Below are 15778 nucleotides of genomic sequence, written 5' to 3' on the forward strand. Positions count from 1 at the left end.
GGTCCTCACTGCATGGAGTTTGCATGTTCTCCCCGTGTCTGTGTGGGTTTCCTCCGGGTACTCCGGTTTCTTTCCACAATCCAAAGACATGCAGGTTAGGTGCATTGGCGATCCTAAATTGTCCCTAGTGTGTGCTTGGTGTGTGGGTGTGTGTTTATGTGCCCTGCAGTGGGCTGGCACCCTGCCCAGGGTTTGTTTCCTGCCTTGCACCCTGTGTTGGCTGGGATTGGCTCCAGCTGACCCCCGTGAACCTGTAGTTAGGATATAGCGGGTTGGATAATGGATGGATGGATATTATTTGAGGCTAATGTTTATTGTTTATGAAGTCCAAGAAGCTGCACCCTGCCTAATTGATATTTTTATCCATGGAGCTGTTTTCTAACTAGCCCAATTAGGTGGAAAACCTACAGACTTGACAACCCACAGGGCACGTGCATCATGAGACTAGCAACCATGTAACATCATAGTGATCAGATACACAAAATGGCGGTGCACATGATAACCAATACACAAAATGGTTGTGCCCATAAACAAATAAAATCAATGAAATCACATCACCAAAATGACAATACATAATAAAACAAATTTGTGTGGATCTGACACTAGTAGCACATTAAGGTACAACTAACCCCAAGTTTCCTGTTGATTATTACATGCAGCAGGCTTCCTATTTCAGCCTGAAATACTGGAACTCTTGCTGTGCGTGTTAATGTCCCCCAGTTGTGGTGACAAGTGGCATATCGGCTGGGGTTTTTGCTTGTTTTGTGCCTTTGTTGTACATTTTTGCTTCATTTGCATGTGTTACTGTTTCTTTGGTTTATGAATCGTTATGGTTCATGTATCAGTTTCTAAGCCTGTGATATGTTCCATGTGTTTTTTGGGTGGTCCCTCAAGACGTGGGGCCACCTGCCACCTGGCAGTTCATTGTGAATGCGCTAGGGAGTCGGTGAGTTTACTTTTTCAACCTTCTGCTCTGTGTTTGACATTGTACCTGGATTCTGCATTGGGACTGAGCTTTGCTCTTGATTGGCTCATTGTTTCAGGCAATTCCATTTTACCTTTGTGTTCCACAGAGCTTCATTGTTTTTGGAGAGCATTTTTTGTGGAGGAAACATCTTTTATTTTACAAAGATTCTATTTGTCCCTTTTGTGTCTACTCTGGGTTTCCAACAGGATTCCCCACTCTATTGGGCATTTTTAGAAATGCTTTTGGGACTTATGTGCTTTGGAACTCATGACAATAACCATGAAACACAGAAGGGAAAAAATGAGAGGAAAGGACTGAGACGAAAGGCCTGTGCAGTGGGCTGACAACTTAGTCAAAAGGCCAGACTAACAAAGAGGTCAAAGATTACTAGCAACAAATCCATAGTAGTTGGGTGTTGTACCATGCTAGCCATTATGGAAGCAATGAGAAGTCAAGTAAAATAACACATTTTATTGGCTAACTGAACAGATTATAATATGCAAGCTTTTGAGGCAAATAAGGCCTGAAGAAATGTTCTGTAAAAATGGAGACAGAATGGAGAGTATAGAGGTTATTTAGTCAGAAGGATCCTTCTATGTTCATTAAATAAAACTATAATATAATAAAAGTAGGAAAGCTAATATAGGCCTAGACGCAGATGAAATTTACTGCAAACAGAGCCACACAGAAAGCCATCATGCTACTTGAATAAGAGGAAAAAGAGCCCAAGGCATGTGAAAATGTGCTTAATGGTAAGATAAATTACTGTAGCACTAAAGAGAAGAAAATTCAAAAGACAAATGTAGGATTTTCTAACTGAATTTTAGCAGGAAGAAAACTATCAAAGAGAACACAGAGTACTAGCTACGTCACCTGTCAAAGATGGATTATAGAATACATTTTAAAATATTTGATTTATCATGCTTTAAGTGCACCCGCAGCATTCCTCCTACGCCTTTCCTCTATATCCTTGTGTGTTCCAGCCTCACTTGCCTGGTACTTCCTCACTCAATCGTGTCCCCGTAAAGCCTGCTTCTAAGGTTCTTTGATTTCGAGACGTCTTGCTCGTCTCCTGTCAACATTTTGACTACAACCAATGGCAAGTGGGCTCCTATTACCTGCTGTGAAAGCATCATTTGTATTCTTGCGAATACCTCCAGTATTTGAAGGCAATTACTGCTCTTTGTGTTCTTCCTACACCTTTCCTCAGTATCCTCATGTGTCTCAACTTCACTTATCTAGCATGAATACTTCCTGTCTTTGAAGACGACTCTGTGTTCCTCCTACGCCTTTCCTTAGTATCCTTGTGTGTCTCAAACTGTCTTGTCTGGCACTGACTTCTCTCGATTGTGTTCCCATAAAGTCCGCTTCTCAGGCTCTATCTTTTCAAGGTGCCTTGCTCACCTCCTGTCTGTCCAATGGTAGACAGCAACAAATGTGAAAAATATGCAGATAAGGAAAAAGTATTTTTAGTTAACATGGAAGTCACTACATGGAGCATTAATGAAATAATACATACTTTAGAGAAAAAAAGGATGCCTATGATTAAAAATGGCTAAAGAAAAATGTGGAGTTTACACATTCTGCCCATGTCTATTTGGGTTTTTCTCAGTGAACTCTGCTTTTCCTACCATATTTTAAAGTAAGTCTGCATTTTAAACTAGCCTTCTGTGAGTATGAGCATGCAAGGGCTCTACAATGGACTGATGCCCTTTCTAGGACTGGTTTCTGTCTCACACCCTGATCTACCAGGATGGACTCTGGTCTTCCATAACTCTGAATTGGATTATGTGGGTTTGAGAATGTGATATTATATACTAGTCAGGGTATGCAACACTTCCCAGGGTGTGGAAACAAACTAAATTTCAGAATGAAACATAGCTTATGATGTTCTCCTGTACAAATGGGAAATGTGTGCAAAATATTATGGAGATGGGTTCAGTGGTGTGGACTTGCATACTGGACAAACAAACACACATTCAGCTTTATATGTAAGACATAGCCTTATCACTCAATTTTTGAAAATCGCTTCATACCAGGAAAACTTTCAAACACTACAAACTAGCAAGTATTATTCCATTACATACAAAATTGATTATGTCAATCCTGGTAACCAGTTAGCTTAATATACATCTACATCAAATATTCAAATAAATTATAAAAGACAAGACAGAAGCAACTTTTCAGTATGGGAGTGCTAACAAACAGTCAACATTGTTTTTGTTATATAGGAGAGATCAAGTTTCACCTATATAATGGATTTTTATTAGTAACGAAAACTGTGTTTGGTTTTAGTGGAGCAAATAGAATTAGCTGTCCTGACCTTTTAAAAGCTTTTGATCTGTTAGCCAATGAAAGGCTAGTCAACTTACTACAAGTAATAGCAGTGCAGGAAGCAGCAGCCAGATAGACACATGCAGTTACTTTTCGTATCTTTAGGGTGGTCCAGATCTACTTATGCAGATCCAGATCGTCTGGATGACTTTGATTTATGCGGGGACGATTCCAGTTTGGCACAAAGATGATTCTTCATGTAGTCAGTTCGCACATTTCTCGATGGTCCGGGATTTATTGGGTGATTTTCTGTATAATAAACTTAATAAGTTATAGCGCAATGAAAATTGCATAATTAGATCTGGACCACCCTATTTAACACTGAATGATAGGACAAAGTTTTTTGTGATTTACCCGACATTAGAGTTAATGCTGTGGCATTATTTAGATAAAGAAGATGTAGCTAATATGACTGTGAAACTCATAGGTAACACAAAGCTAGACGTGTCAGTAGATGGACAGTTACTGATGGACCTGGACAACAGTCAGATTTAGGCAGATATGTGACTAATAGTGAATGTAAGGTCTTATATGTCCTTTAGCCCCTATTTATCTCTCTCTGAATCACAACTGTGTGCCTCAGCTGTCCTGTATAGCCCCAGGGCCTACAAATGGATAATTTGATATTCTTAAGGGCTATAGTTTGGTAGCTCTCAAATCACACAAAAAAAGTTCTCTTAACAACTAGAATCCCTGATTATAGATTACTTCAGATTACTTGTGTGATCTGTGTGCCATCCGATTAAGAAAGTAAAAGGCACCCTGATTCACAAGCTCCACAACTGTTGCAGAGTTGGCACCATGGTTAAGGATATGTTGTTTGTTTTCTTCATTGCCTTTAACAATATTTGCCCACTTGTGTTGGAGTATAAGATCAAAGGCGAGACAGGTATAATAGATGCACCAAAGTGTCCTGTATCATTGTGAAGCCCCAGGACTGTGAGTTAGAGATGGTGGTCAGCACACTTTGCACCTTAGATCCCTGTTCTTTTCCCTTTCTCTTTACCCGCTACACATCCATTTTAAATTACATTTCTAAATTAAAGCATGTACAGAAGTTCTCAGAATAATCCTCCCTTCTAGGCTGCCTCAACAGTGGAAATGAACAGGGTGTATAGAATGGTGGTGGAGTACTTTGTCATGAAGTTCATAGAGAACCACCTGCAACTTAGCATTCCTAAGACAATGAAATGGTGCCGGAACTTCATCATTTTGGCAAAGGTGAAGGAGGTATAGACAATGGAGATAGAAGAGAGGAGAGCAAAATGGTGGTGGGTGGTGGAGGACTTTGTCATATGGTGCAGAAAGAATTTGAAATATCCAGGAAAAAGTAATTGGTGGTTGCCTTCTGATGTTCCACAGTACCTATGACATCAGTCTGTGTAATGTAGGAGAAGGTAGACATTGTGTGGATTATAAGAAATTTGTCACAACATCTTAATAGTACACTGAATTGGGGGTAATACAAATTTTGACAGAGCAGGCATTTCTTGAGATTTGTGTTGTTTAATATGTGTGACAAGCTGCTGTGGATGTTTTACTTTTCCACAGTGGGCAGCTTACTGTTCTATGCTGTAGTCTGCTGAGCCAGTAAAAAGAGAAGCGGAAAAGAGTATAATAGCAAAACCAAAATATACTGTGGATGATGTTGGCCATTCTCTTCATGAGACTATGTCCTAGAGCTTTTATAGCCACCACTGTATTCCATAGTATGCTAATACATGCTATTGTGACACTTTATTGCCAACAGCCATCAGATTATATAATGCCTACTCTCAAGATGCCCACTCATCTTCACCATTAGCAGTTATAATACACATTGACATATGTGTCATATTTTTATGTCATAATTTTTGTACTGCTTGTATAATTCTATGTCTTTCACTTATTATGTAACAGTTTGTAGTTTTTTGTGTTATGTTTTATATTCTGTGTTGCTCTTAGGTAAATTTCCCTTAAGAAATCAAATGATGGTCTATCTTTCTGTTTATACAATATATACAGTTTAGAATACAATACAGTTTATTTTTGTATAGCCTAAAATCACACAGGAAGTGCCACAATGGGCTTTAATATGCCCTGCCTTTTGACAGCCCCCCAGGCTTGACTCTCTAATAAGACAAGAAAAAACTCCCAAAAAAAACTCTTGTAGGGAAAAAAATAGAAAAGACCTTGGGAAAGGCAGTTTAAAGAGAGACCCCTTTCCAGGTAGGATGGGCATGCAGTGGGTGTCAAAAAGTAGGGGGTAAATACAATACAATATATAGAACAGAACACAAGTAATCCTCAATACAATATGATAGAAATGCAATAGAAATATTGCAAGTACAGAGCAGAATTCAACACTAGATGATATCACATAATACGATTTGGATTTGTTCAGAGTCCTGGAGACCTCAACCATCAAGTTGCCTCCCCCTATTGGCCATTCCAATCTATGGTGAGTGTGTCTTGTGATGGATTGGTGTCATATGCAGGGATAGTTCTTGCTTTATAACTCATAGGATCTACCTTAGTCTCTATCTCCCTTTGACGTTCCTGCATTGGTATATATGAGGTTGATAATGAATTTTTGGATGGATGGATGGATATGTAACTCATGATAAAGACTTGGGTGTCCATGCATTGTAATTTGTGCTCACAAGCAGATTGCATACAGGACTGATAAAAATGCATTTACCATCAAAACTGTGTGGAGTATAAGTTAGTAGAGGTTCTGCTTAATCTTTATAAAGTACTGCATATGTGTTTTGCTAAATGTGAAGAATACTATATGTAGTTTTGCTCTCCATATTACTAGACAGAAAAAACAGCCCCAGAGAAAGTTCATGGAAAATTTAGAAGGTTGATTCCAAGACTGGCTGATCTGAGCGATTAGGAATGATTGAAGGAGCAGAATCTGTTCATCTTTAGACAACGGAAAATAAGTGATGGCACATCATTAGGTTTTCAAAATTTAGTAGGAGTAAGTAAGGGGAATTTTAGCTATTATTTGGAATTTTTTTCAAAAACAAAGGGGACATATATGGAAGCTGGTTAAGTGTGTGTCACATGTGCCCCTCAGGGTTAGGAAGTACTTTTTTGCACAGAAAACTAGTGATGCAAGGAGCAAGTTAGCAAGCATTTTTGTTGCTAATAGCAGGCGGAGGCCTTTGGATGTCATTGTGATAATATTTTACAAAAAGTCTGCATTTCTTATGGGTCAGTACCAGCAGAGGTGCAGTTTAGAAAACAGTTTGAAGGTAAAGCAGGGGATCATTTTCAGTAGGACCCAAAACTGATAGCAAACATCAGTTCTGAGTTATCACATGTGCCTCTCGCTCTGGATTGAAGAATGGATGTAATCTATCCACGCTGAGCCTTTTAATGTAATTTTATGAGACATTTATTTTTTTCTGTGGCTCCCATTCCATGTTCCCTGTATGCGCTGTTCCTCAATTCACTAAACAAAAATAATGGAATTAAGTTACCACAAAGGAAGGACTATGTGCTGAGAAAAGGTCAGATCATGGTCTGCTTTTATACAGTATCGCCATAGTGAAATAAATGTACTCCATTATTGTGACCCCTTTCATATTGTGTATATGCAAAAAGTCCAAAAAGATAGCTGTACAGAGGGAACTATTCTGACAGCTCCTCTTTGCCCAACTTCCTGTTTATTTTCTATAGTCTAAAGCTCATTGGGCGTTGTATCATGTTCTTTCAGGCAGTTAAAAGATAGGACACGTGGCTTTCTGTCAGCACAGCAAGCCGATAACAGTCCATCTGGGTGGAATTGTGTGTCAGTTCCTTGTGGCCTAGCCGACAATATAAGAAGGTGGCCCCCTGCTGGCAGGAGGCAATACAGAAGAAGGATTATTTATTCCTGTGAATGACTTTGACTTATGTGGCAGGGGGTAGGGTGTGTCATGTTACTACAAGGTTCCCTAAATGACTCACATAAACCTTTGTGTAGATGGCTCCTATGACCACATACTGAAACTCAGCTGTTTGGTAAATAAGTGTTACTCAAAGAGGCAGATGGAATTCAGAACTGAGATCTTAATGTCAGAATGGTCGTGTCTCTCAGTTTAGATTGTGTATTCAGTGAAGCCATATCCTCTTTCAGAGCCACAGCCATTGCTAAAATATCTAGTAAAATGAAGCAGCCCTTAGCCTCTATAAAAGTGGGAGCCTTTCTGCTATCAGCCTACAACCACCAAAATAGTATAATGAGTCAGCACTAGTATGAGCAACCAATATAGTAGATACACAAAATGTAAGAAAGCAAATGCAGCAGAGACTGAAGTAGGATAACAGCTAAAGCTGATCCAAGAAAAACACAGTAAACATCCACATGCCAATGCTACTGAAGGCTGTCTACAGCTTTGGATCAGTTGTGAACCCCTGCTCAGACCAGTGAATCACTAGTCACAATTGTACTTCACAAATTAATCATTATTCCTGTGCCAGTCTATAAAGAGAGGAAGTAATGTACAAATCAAACAGATTAAACAGACAGTATGAAACTTTTAGGCTCATTTATAAAGACCCTACATCTCCTGCATGATGCCCCCAAGGTGGAGTCCCTGGCTGACATGGTATGATGTGTAACAGAAATCAGTTCAATCTCAAAAGGCATTCCTCCTCATGGTATTCATATAACTGTAATGATGAATCTTCAGAGGTGATGTCAGCAGATGCCCTTGGCATACATGTATTTATAAGCAGATGGCCAGCCACGACCAGGATATCCAAGTCTGAAATGAGCCTTTAAATGCAGATCATTAATAAAAAGAAAAAGTCACTGTGGCTCATATTGTAACAAATGTTTAGTTTTTCATGTATACAATGAATAGTTATTGTTCAGTCTGGAAATTCAACTAGTAAAAAGTCTGAGCCCAGAAGGAGTAGGTTTGTATTGTCACCTAGTGGCCAAGGTATTTTAATTTAAACCATAAGTGTTAATTTTTACATTTTCTCAATGTGTGTGACACTGAGCAAGTCACTCAGACAGAGTGTCCTCTAATATACCTATACTATGGGCTGCTGTTTACTACAGTATAACAAAATCTCAACTCTACTTTTGATCTGTTTTTCCTGCTGTGGGTGATGATGGCAACCTGTTGAACTTAGAATGTCAGGCTAATCAACAATAGTTCCCAGTTCACCCTTGGGGTTACTCAAGCATTCCCTGTCTAGTCAAGACACACAAACACTCAAATGTGTCTTTGGTCTGCCATGAGTCTTCTCCCGGGGGCATTTCTGGTACTGTACATGTCCTGTGGGAAGGATCCATGGACATGCTAACTAAATGACCAAACCACTCCAGATGGCTCTTCTTAATCCTGAGAACAACTTTTGGTGACAGGACTGGCTGAAATTTTCTTTTTTACACTCAGTGTGAATGAAACATTCCAAAGATATTAGTACTCGGATATTTACATATATCATTGGTTGGGGGATCTATCTATCTATCTATCTATCTATCTATCTATCTATCTATCTATCTATCTATCTATCTATCTATCTATCTAGAATGACTAGGCCATGGTGAATAATTTTAGCCTGGACATTGGGATAATCCCTACTTAGTACAAAAGATGCCCAGGGATCTTTTATGGCCACAGAGAGTCATAAACAGCACAGGACGGCATCATTTTTACAGCACAGTGTCCTAATCAACACCTCTTCCAGAAGCAATGCAAGCCTTTACTTATCTATCTATCTATCTATCTATCTATCTATCTATCTATCTATCTATCTATCATCTGTGGTGACTATCCATCCATCCTTCCATCTTCCAAACCTAATCTATCTATTATTTTCCCGGAAAATCAAAGACAAATGTAGTAGTAGCAGTAGGAGTAGTACTGTCACATATATAAAGTACAGTGAAATTCATACATACACGGGACTTCCACTGAAATAATATGGCCATCATTTTATTGCTGTGCTTTTAAAGTGACAAGGAAAAAAGATTTATTTAAATGTTAATCAGTGAATGTCTGTAACTAAAAATCAGGTTTTGATTCCTTTTCTTACCTAAACACTAAGCCAGAGACCAAGGTTGTATAGCAAGAAAAACGGGTCTGAAACACTAAACAAGAACACAAATTCTGAGATGACTAGGAAGTGCACAGTGTCGACCATTTATCTGATTGCAGCAAAACGTCAGCTCTGTGTGCCTCGGAGTGTTGTTGCATAGCAACACCATGACAACTGATGCTCAAAACAACGACATCTAAAAAAATAAAGATGGTGCTGAAAAAATATATGAAAAATATAGAACTATTAAAAAAACAATTTCTAATAAAAAAAACTGCTGTAAAATTTTGTTCAATTACCCCAAAAACCTATGTCTATAATGTCAGAAACAGCCTCCCAATAGAAGAGTAATTACTTTAAAACAAACAAAAATCGTAATGTGTTCATGAATGTGCTCTATGATTGCTTGGTTTATTTTTTTGAAAATTTTCAGGATTATTGGAGTGTTTTGAGCTTCATTTTTGTCATTGCTCCAAGTTTGGTTTTATAATATTATTAGGGATTGATAAATCTCTATAATGGGCAGCAACTACAATGAAATGGGAAAAACTTTACTGCTTTAAACTTATAGGCTGTTTGCAAAAATTGTGGAATGTTTATGGCTAATTGACTTGGGGTTTAAAAGCAAAGCTTGTCAGATGAGCTAAAAGATAAATTGGGAAGTCACAACCTACAAAACAGTATAGACAGTGCCACTGATTTATCTATTAATATTGGCTATAGACTAGAGAAAAAAGTAGGAAAAACGCTAAATCACCTTGAGTGATTTGAAACAAAGACTTTATTTTGTGGAGTGATACTTACAGAATTAGATTTTGTTCACTCCATTTAAGCACCTTTAATACTCCATGTACTTAATACCTGTATATGTGGTTGATTTACTAACTCCAATTCCTCTGCCTTATCCACCAAGGAGACTGAATTTATAAAAGATGAGATAAGAGAAAACTTGATAAATGGTTTTATGGTCTTCATTTTCATCAACAGGTTCAGAATTCTTTTTTTAAGCCAAGGAAGTTGGTTCTTCTGCACCCACCAAGGCAATCAATGATTTTTGTGAAATAATTTCATTTGTATAGACGGCATAGATGAGCAGACAGTAGCATTCAGCATGGCTACTGAAGATATTGGTGTACTTTAGTCATTCCTCTGCATTATTGCTATTAGAAGTTTGAGTTCCTGTCCATATTGATGCTTGTGTTATGTTTTTTAACTGGAAGAAAGACCATACTCAACTAGAAATTTCCAAGCAAGTTTCATTGCAGGAAGTTCAAGATCACACAAATCCTGAATGTATTTTACAATGACCAAGACCTTATTACCAAGCACCATTTCAAGAAGCATTCTGATAGTCCTCTTTAAGGAGAAAGACCACCAGCGACGTGAAATGGACAGCCACAATAGCTGACAATCAGTGAAAAACTGAAAACTTTAATTAATAAAATGAGAGTCTAACATAAATCTATCAGTCGAATTGGGATGATGTGCACCATTTTCAAGCATACACCACACAAACTTACATTGTTTCATATCTGTTAATGAAAGTTAAACTTTCCAGTTTTTTAAAAATGATTGCTTATATTTGTTTTTGTGATCAAAAATACCCATTTAGAGGTTTTACAGTTGTCATGTAAATAGATGCAAAAAATTATTCTTATCAGCAGATTGTGTTAGTCAATAGCAAAACAATGAACACTTTGTGAACAGCACACATTTAAGTAATAGCTGGTAAAGCACATGCAAATGAGCAGAGTGTCACACTCAAAGCAGCCCATCCATAGGAAAAACAGAATGACAGCTTAAGAAAAGTTTTTAAACAAAGAATGCAGAGATGATGAAAAGGGTGGAAAAAGAGAATAGTCCGAACAAGTAGGGGTCAGTATCAAAACCAGAAGACAAGTATACAAAAATAAAATCAAAAGAAAAGGCCAGACTTCTTTTGTCAAGCTAAATAAAACAGTCCTGACTTATATGGAACAACAAAGTATAGACTCTAAGTATGCGAGCCATCATGACACATAACCCTGCCCATGCTTTAGCATAACCACACCCAAACATGCATATGGCCATGGCCCTAGTGATGCACAATAACATACCAACAAAATGGAACTAAGTGATTTTAAAAACAAAATGCTAAAACAAGAAGTACAAAAGTTAAACAATTTCATTTAATTCCTGACACAGTGGAAATTTGTATTGACTGACAGAACTTGCCATGACTATTGCAATGCTTCCCACCATCAGAACATATTTATGCTTCAGCAACCACTAAGACAAGCCATGGCATAATGGATTCTCAATATCACCCATATAATATAATGTAAATGGTACGCAAAAAATTGATCATACTGGCAGGTCTAAGATTTTGAAGGAATAATAGCAATGTGTCTAAACACACACAGCAAATAAAGGCCTAAGACGTTTTCTCCTGAAGTACCTATTATGCTGTGTAACAAGGCTCTGTATATGTGCCTGACCCAACACAGACTGACACCAGAGGTGTGAATAAAACCAACAAAATTCTTTTATATTTCTTCACCTGTGGGGCACGTCTTCCCTGTGACCCACAGGCACAACACAGTCCCATGCACACAAAAACACAAACACTTTTCCTCTTTGCACCACCACTCCTCCTGGCAAGCATAGTCCTCCTCCCGACTCAGGCTCCCAGAGTGGTGGTTGCTGGCCCCTTTTATCAGGCACCCGAAAGTGCTCCAGGTGATTGATTGCCAAGTTCCGGCTGCACTTCCCATAAGGGCTCAGGAGTTCCAGCTGCAGCACCCCCTGGTGGCACCTGCGGGACCCAACAGGGCAGCAGAAAACTCCAATTTCCGTGGAGCCCTGTGGGAAACCGAGGCACTGCTCCAACCCAGGGGGGTTGCCATCTAGCGTCCACGGGAGGTATTGCAAAGTCCATGGCTGCTCCACCTGAACATATACCAAAGGGGCGACCCGGCCAGGTCTGCCACAACTGTTAATAAGAGCAAGACAAAATAATTATAAAACAAATGATTGTTAGGTGCTGTGATGGAGTGTCATTCTGCCCAGGGCTGTTTCCCACAGTGTGCCCAATACTAATCATGATTGGCGGAGGCTCCCTGTGATTCAGAATTGGATCAGCATGGTATTACAATGAGAAAATGAAAAGATTATCACCAAAGAATTCTTTAATGCTGCATGTTTGTGTGCTTGCAGGACATTGATCACACTCACCTATTCAAATGGCGTGCCAGCATGACTAGAATATTCGACAACACATGGAATGCACTCGTCCTCTGGTAATATATGCATGCTTCTCTGTAAAATGTCAGATGTAATGTAATAAAATATATAAATGTGTATTTCCAACTTACTCACAGCGGTAGTCACTGTACACTCCAACTCAAAGCGCACACACTAATTTCTATTTTTAGACATGTTCTCTTTCCTCTAGATTAAACATTACTTCTACATAAAATATGTTTCATCCAAAAGCTCACTTTTCAGCATTACACCATCACTGTCAACAGATATCTTTTCGAGTCTTACCTGGCATGTCTCATGGTATATTCAATTAACTGAAGGAAACTTGTTAAAGGAGATTGTATCTGCAATGATTCTTGTTTCTTCATATTTGGCTGCTAATTCTCAGAATTGAGGCTTTGCTGCTTTCTAGACTTATGGAAATAAGCACAGGGTAGTGTCGAGCATATGACATTGGACCTTAAACTATGAGGGTACCCGCTCAATTCCTGCCTCCTACCAACTCCTGTTTGACTCTGAGCAAGTCTGTTAACCTGCCAGTGGTCTGAATGTATGCAAGAAATGATACTGTATTTTGATCAGGTAAGATATCTTAATGAAAGTCAGTAAAATTCTGTGCCTATAAAAAGTGTTCACCCTCTGACACTTCTCAAATTTTATTGCTATAAATCATTGAATCACAGTTGACTTAATTTGGCTTTTTTGACATTGATCAACAGAAAACAGCTTTTTTAATTCAAATCTGAAAATAAATTTCTACAAAGTGATCTAAATTAGTTACAAATATAAATCGCAAAAATTTGTTCCCAAAAGTATGGCAAAAACATGGCACAACTAAATCATCACTGGTGCAACCAATTGGTTTAAAAAGTCATGGTATTAATTCAATGGAGATCACCCGTCCAGAGTCAAGGGGTTTTAGCTGATTGTAGTATAAATGCACCTTATTTGGAACACACAAGTACACTCCAAGTAACTCCAGAAAAAAGGTGACTGAAAAACACAAATCAGGGAATGGCAACAAGGAAATATCCAGTAGACTGAATGCCCCTTGGAGTCCAGTTAAATCAATCATTAAGAATCTGAAAGAGTATGACATAGCTATAAATCTGCTGTCCACAAAAACTGGGTGAATGTGCAAGAAGAAGACTAGTGAAGGAGGCCACCATGACACTTAGGAGAAATCTGAAGCAGCGCAAATCCATATGTGGACAGATGATCCACTGTGGCAACACCTAATGGGAACAGCCGAAAGAAAAAGAAGTTGTAGGTAACGTGTTATGCATAGTCATTACTTTTTAAAGTAACAATGTAGTGCAATACTTATTTTCTTGAAGTAAAAATGCCTGCATTATTGTGTTACTATGGAAGATTATTCCTGCCACTTCATTATAAAAAAATGTTTTGCATAAGTATTCCCTATTGTTGCAAAGACATTGCTTGCTGCTGTTGTGTACACCCATGTTCTGGCCTTCTGGTAACAGTTAGTGAGGGAGAGGTTAAGAATGTGCATTGCATGCAATCAAGTGGAAAGAACTGAACAAACGTTAGAGGTATGCAGTACATTTAATTTAATTTTATCCATCTTGTTTAGGGTCACAGAGAGCCAGTGATCATGGCAGCAGCACTGGGTGTAAGGCAAGGAGCCAATGGGCTCCAAATTCTATATCTGCGCCACCCCCTCTACTGCTCATTGGGCTTCTTTTATTGCCAATTTCTCCAGGTATTCCTGCACCCTCAGACAGGCCTTGGCCACCTGAAGAGCGTGTCTCTCTAAGGTCTAGGACCCAGTGGTGCTATTGTATATAAAAAACACAAGACAATTATTTAATTTAGTTGTGTTTCTGGTCAGTTTTATTAATTTTCATGGGTTTAGGATTCAATAACAACTACTGGCCAGTGAAATGTGCAGTTTTTTTTATACAAAAGAAGAAAAAGTAATGCAAAGTACTATTTGTAACACATTACACTTTATAATAAGCAGTTGTGTAATATGTCTAGTTATTTTTTTATACAATGAGTAATGTAACTAAGTTACTTTTAAAAGTAATATTCCACAAAGTTGCTTTGAAGGAGTTACAGGCTACAGTGGCCTAGATTGGGGTGACTGTATAGCTTTATGGGACAGTGGCAAAGAGAAAGCTTCTGCTAAAAAACACACATGACATCTCGCCTACAGTTTTCAGGAAGTTAGCAAAGAGATGGTTCCATGGTCTGATGAGACCAAATTTGAACCTTTTGGCCAACAGACTTAATACTATGTTTGAACACAGCACACTGTCAAAATCACATCATCCCTACTGTGAAGCATGGTGGTGGCAATGTCAGGCTGTGGAGATGCTCCTCTACAACAAATCCTGGAGGGCTTGTGAGGGTGGAGGATAGAATGAATGCAGTAAAACAGGGAAATCCTGAAGGAAAATCTGATTAAGTCTGAAAGAAATCAGCACCTTGGAAGAAGATTTGTTTCCCAGCAAGATAACAACCGAACAATCTAGGTGAGAATAGGCCATTCAGACCAACAAAGCCTGCCAGTCCTGTCCACTTAATTCTTCTAAAGTAACATCAAGTCAAGTTTTGAAGATTCCTAAAGTTCTTCTCTCTACCACACTACTTGGTAACTTATTTCATATGTCCATGGCTCACTCTGAGAAAAAAAAAAACTTCCTAATGTATACAAGTTTCCAACTGTCTCTCTGAAAGCCACATAGGAATGCTTCAAAAACAATATTGTTAATGTCCTGGAGTGGCCAAGTCAGAGTTCAGGTTTCAATCCTACTGAGAAATTGTGGCTGGTCTTTAAAAAGGCAGCTCACTCACAATCCCCATGGAACCTGACAGCTTGAGCAGTTTTGCAAAAATGAATAGGGAAAAAAATCACAGTGTCCAAAACTTCAAAGATTAGAGAGGCCTGTGCATGCAGAATCAAGGCTATCGTGGCTATCAAAAATACATCAACCCAGACTTGAATACTTAACAAGTATTATGTGTTTTACATTTGTAATCAATTTAGACCACTTTTCAGAGATCTGTTTACACTTTGACATTAAAGAGTCTCTTTCTGTTGATCAGGGTTAATAAGGCAAAATTAAATCCACCGTGATTCAATGTTGTAAAACAATAAAATATAAAAACTTCCATACTTTATATAAGCACTTTATAGCATTGTTTTTTGTGGCCTGTCTCTATGTCTCATGTTGCATACTA

At 38.4% G+C, this 15778-nt stretch overlaps 1 protein-coding gene across 2 annotated transcripts in view; it reads left to right on the forward strand.

The window, feature by feature from the left end:
• The window catches only part of gab3 (GRB2 associated binding protein 3), an 80952-nt gene that overhangs the window by 25569 nt on the left and 39605 nt on the right, over window positions 1–15778 (forward strand). Inside the window, exon 1 of one of the 2 annotated variants that reach the window (XM_039766320.1) lies at window positions 12571–12606. The exons of the other annotated variant lie outside the window; for it this stretch is intronic. Coding sequence (XP_039622254.1) covers window positions 12586–12606 — 21 coding nt within the window. The 5' untranslated portion in view covers window positions 12571–12585. Of the gene's footprint in view, window positions 1–12570; window positions 12607–15778 lie in introns of those variants that run through there. 2 annotated transcript variants of the gene reach the window in all.

The sequence above is a fragment of the Polypterus senegalus genome, chromosome 10 (genome assembly GCF_016835505.1).
Source record: "Polypterus senegalus isolate Bchr_013 chromosome 10, ASM1683550v1, whole genome shotgun sequence".
Taxonomy (NCBI): domain Eukaryota; kingdom Metazoa; phylum Chordata; class Cladistia; order Polypteriformes; family Polypteridae; genus Polypterus; species Polypterus senegalus.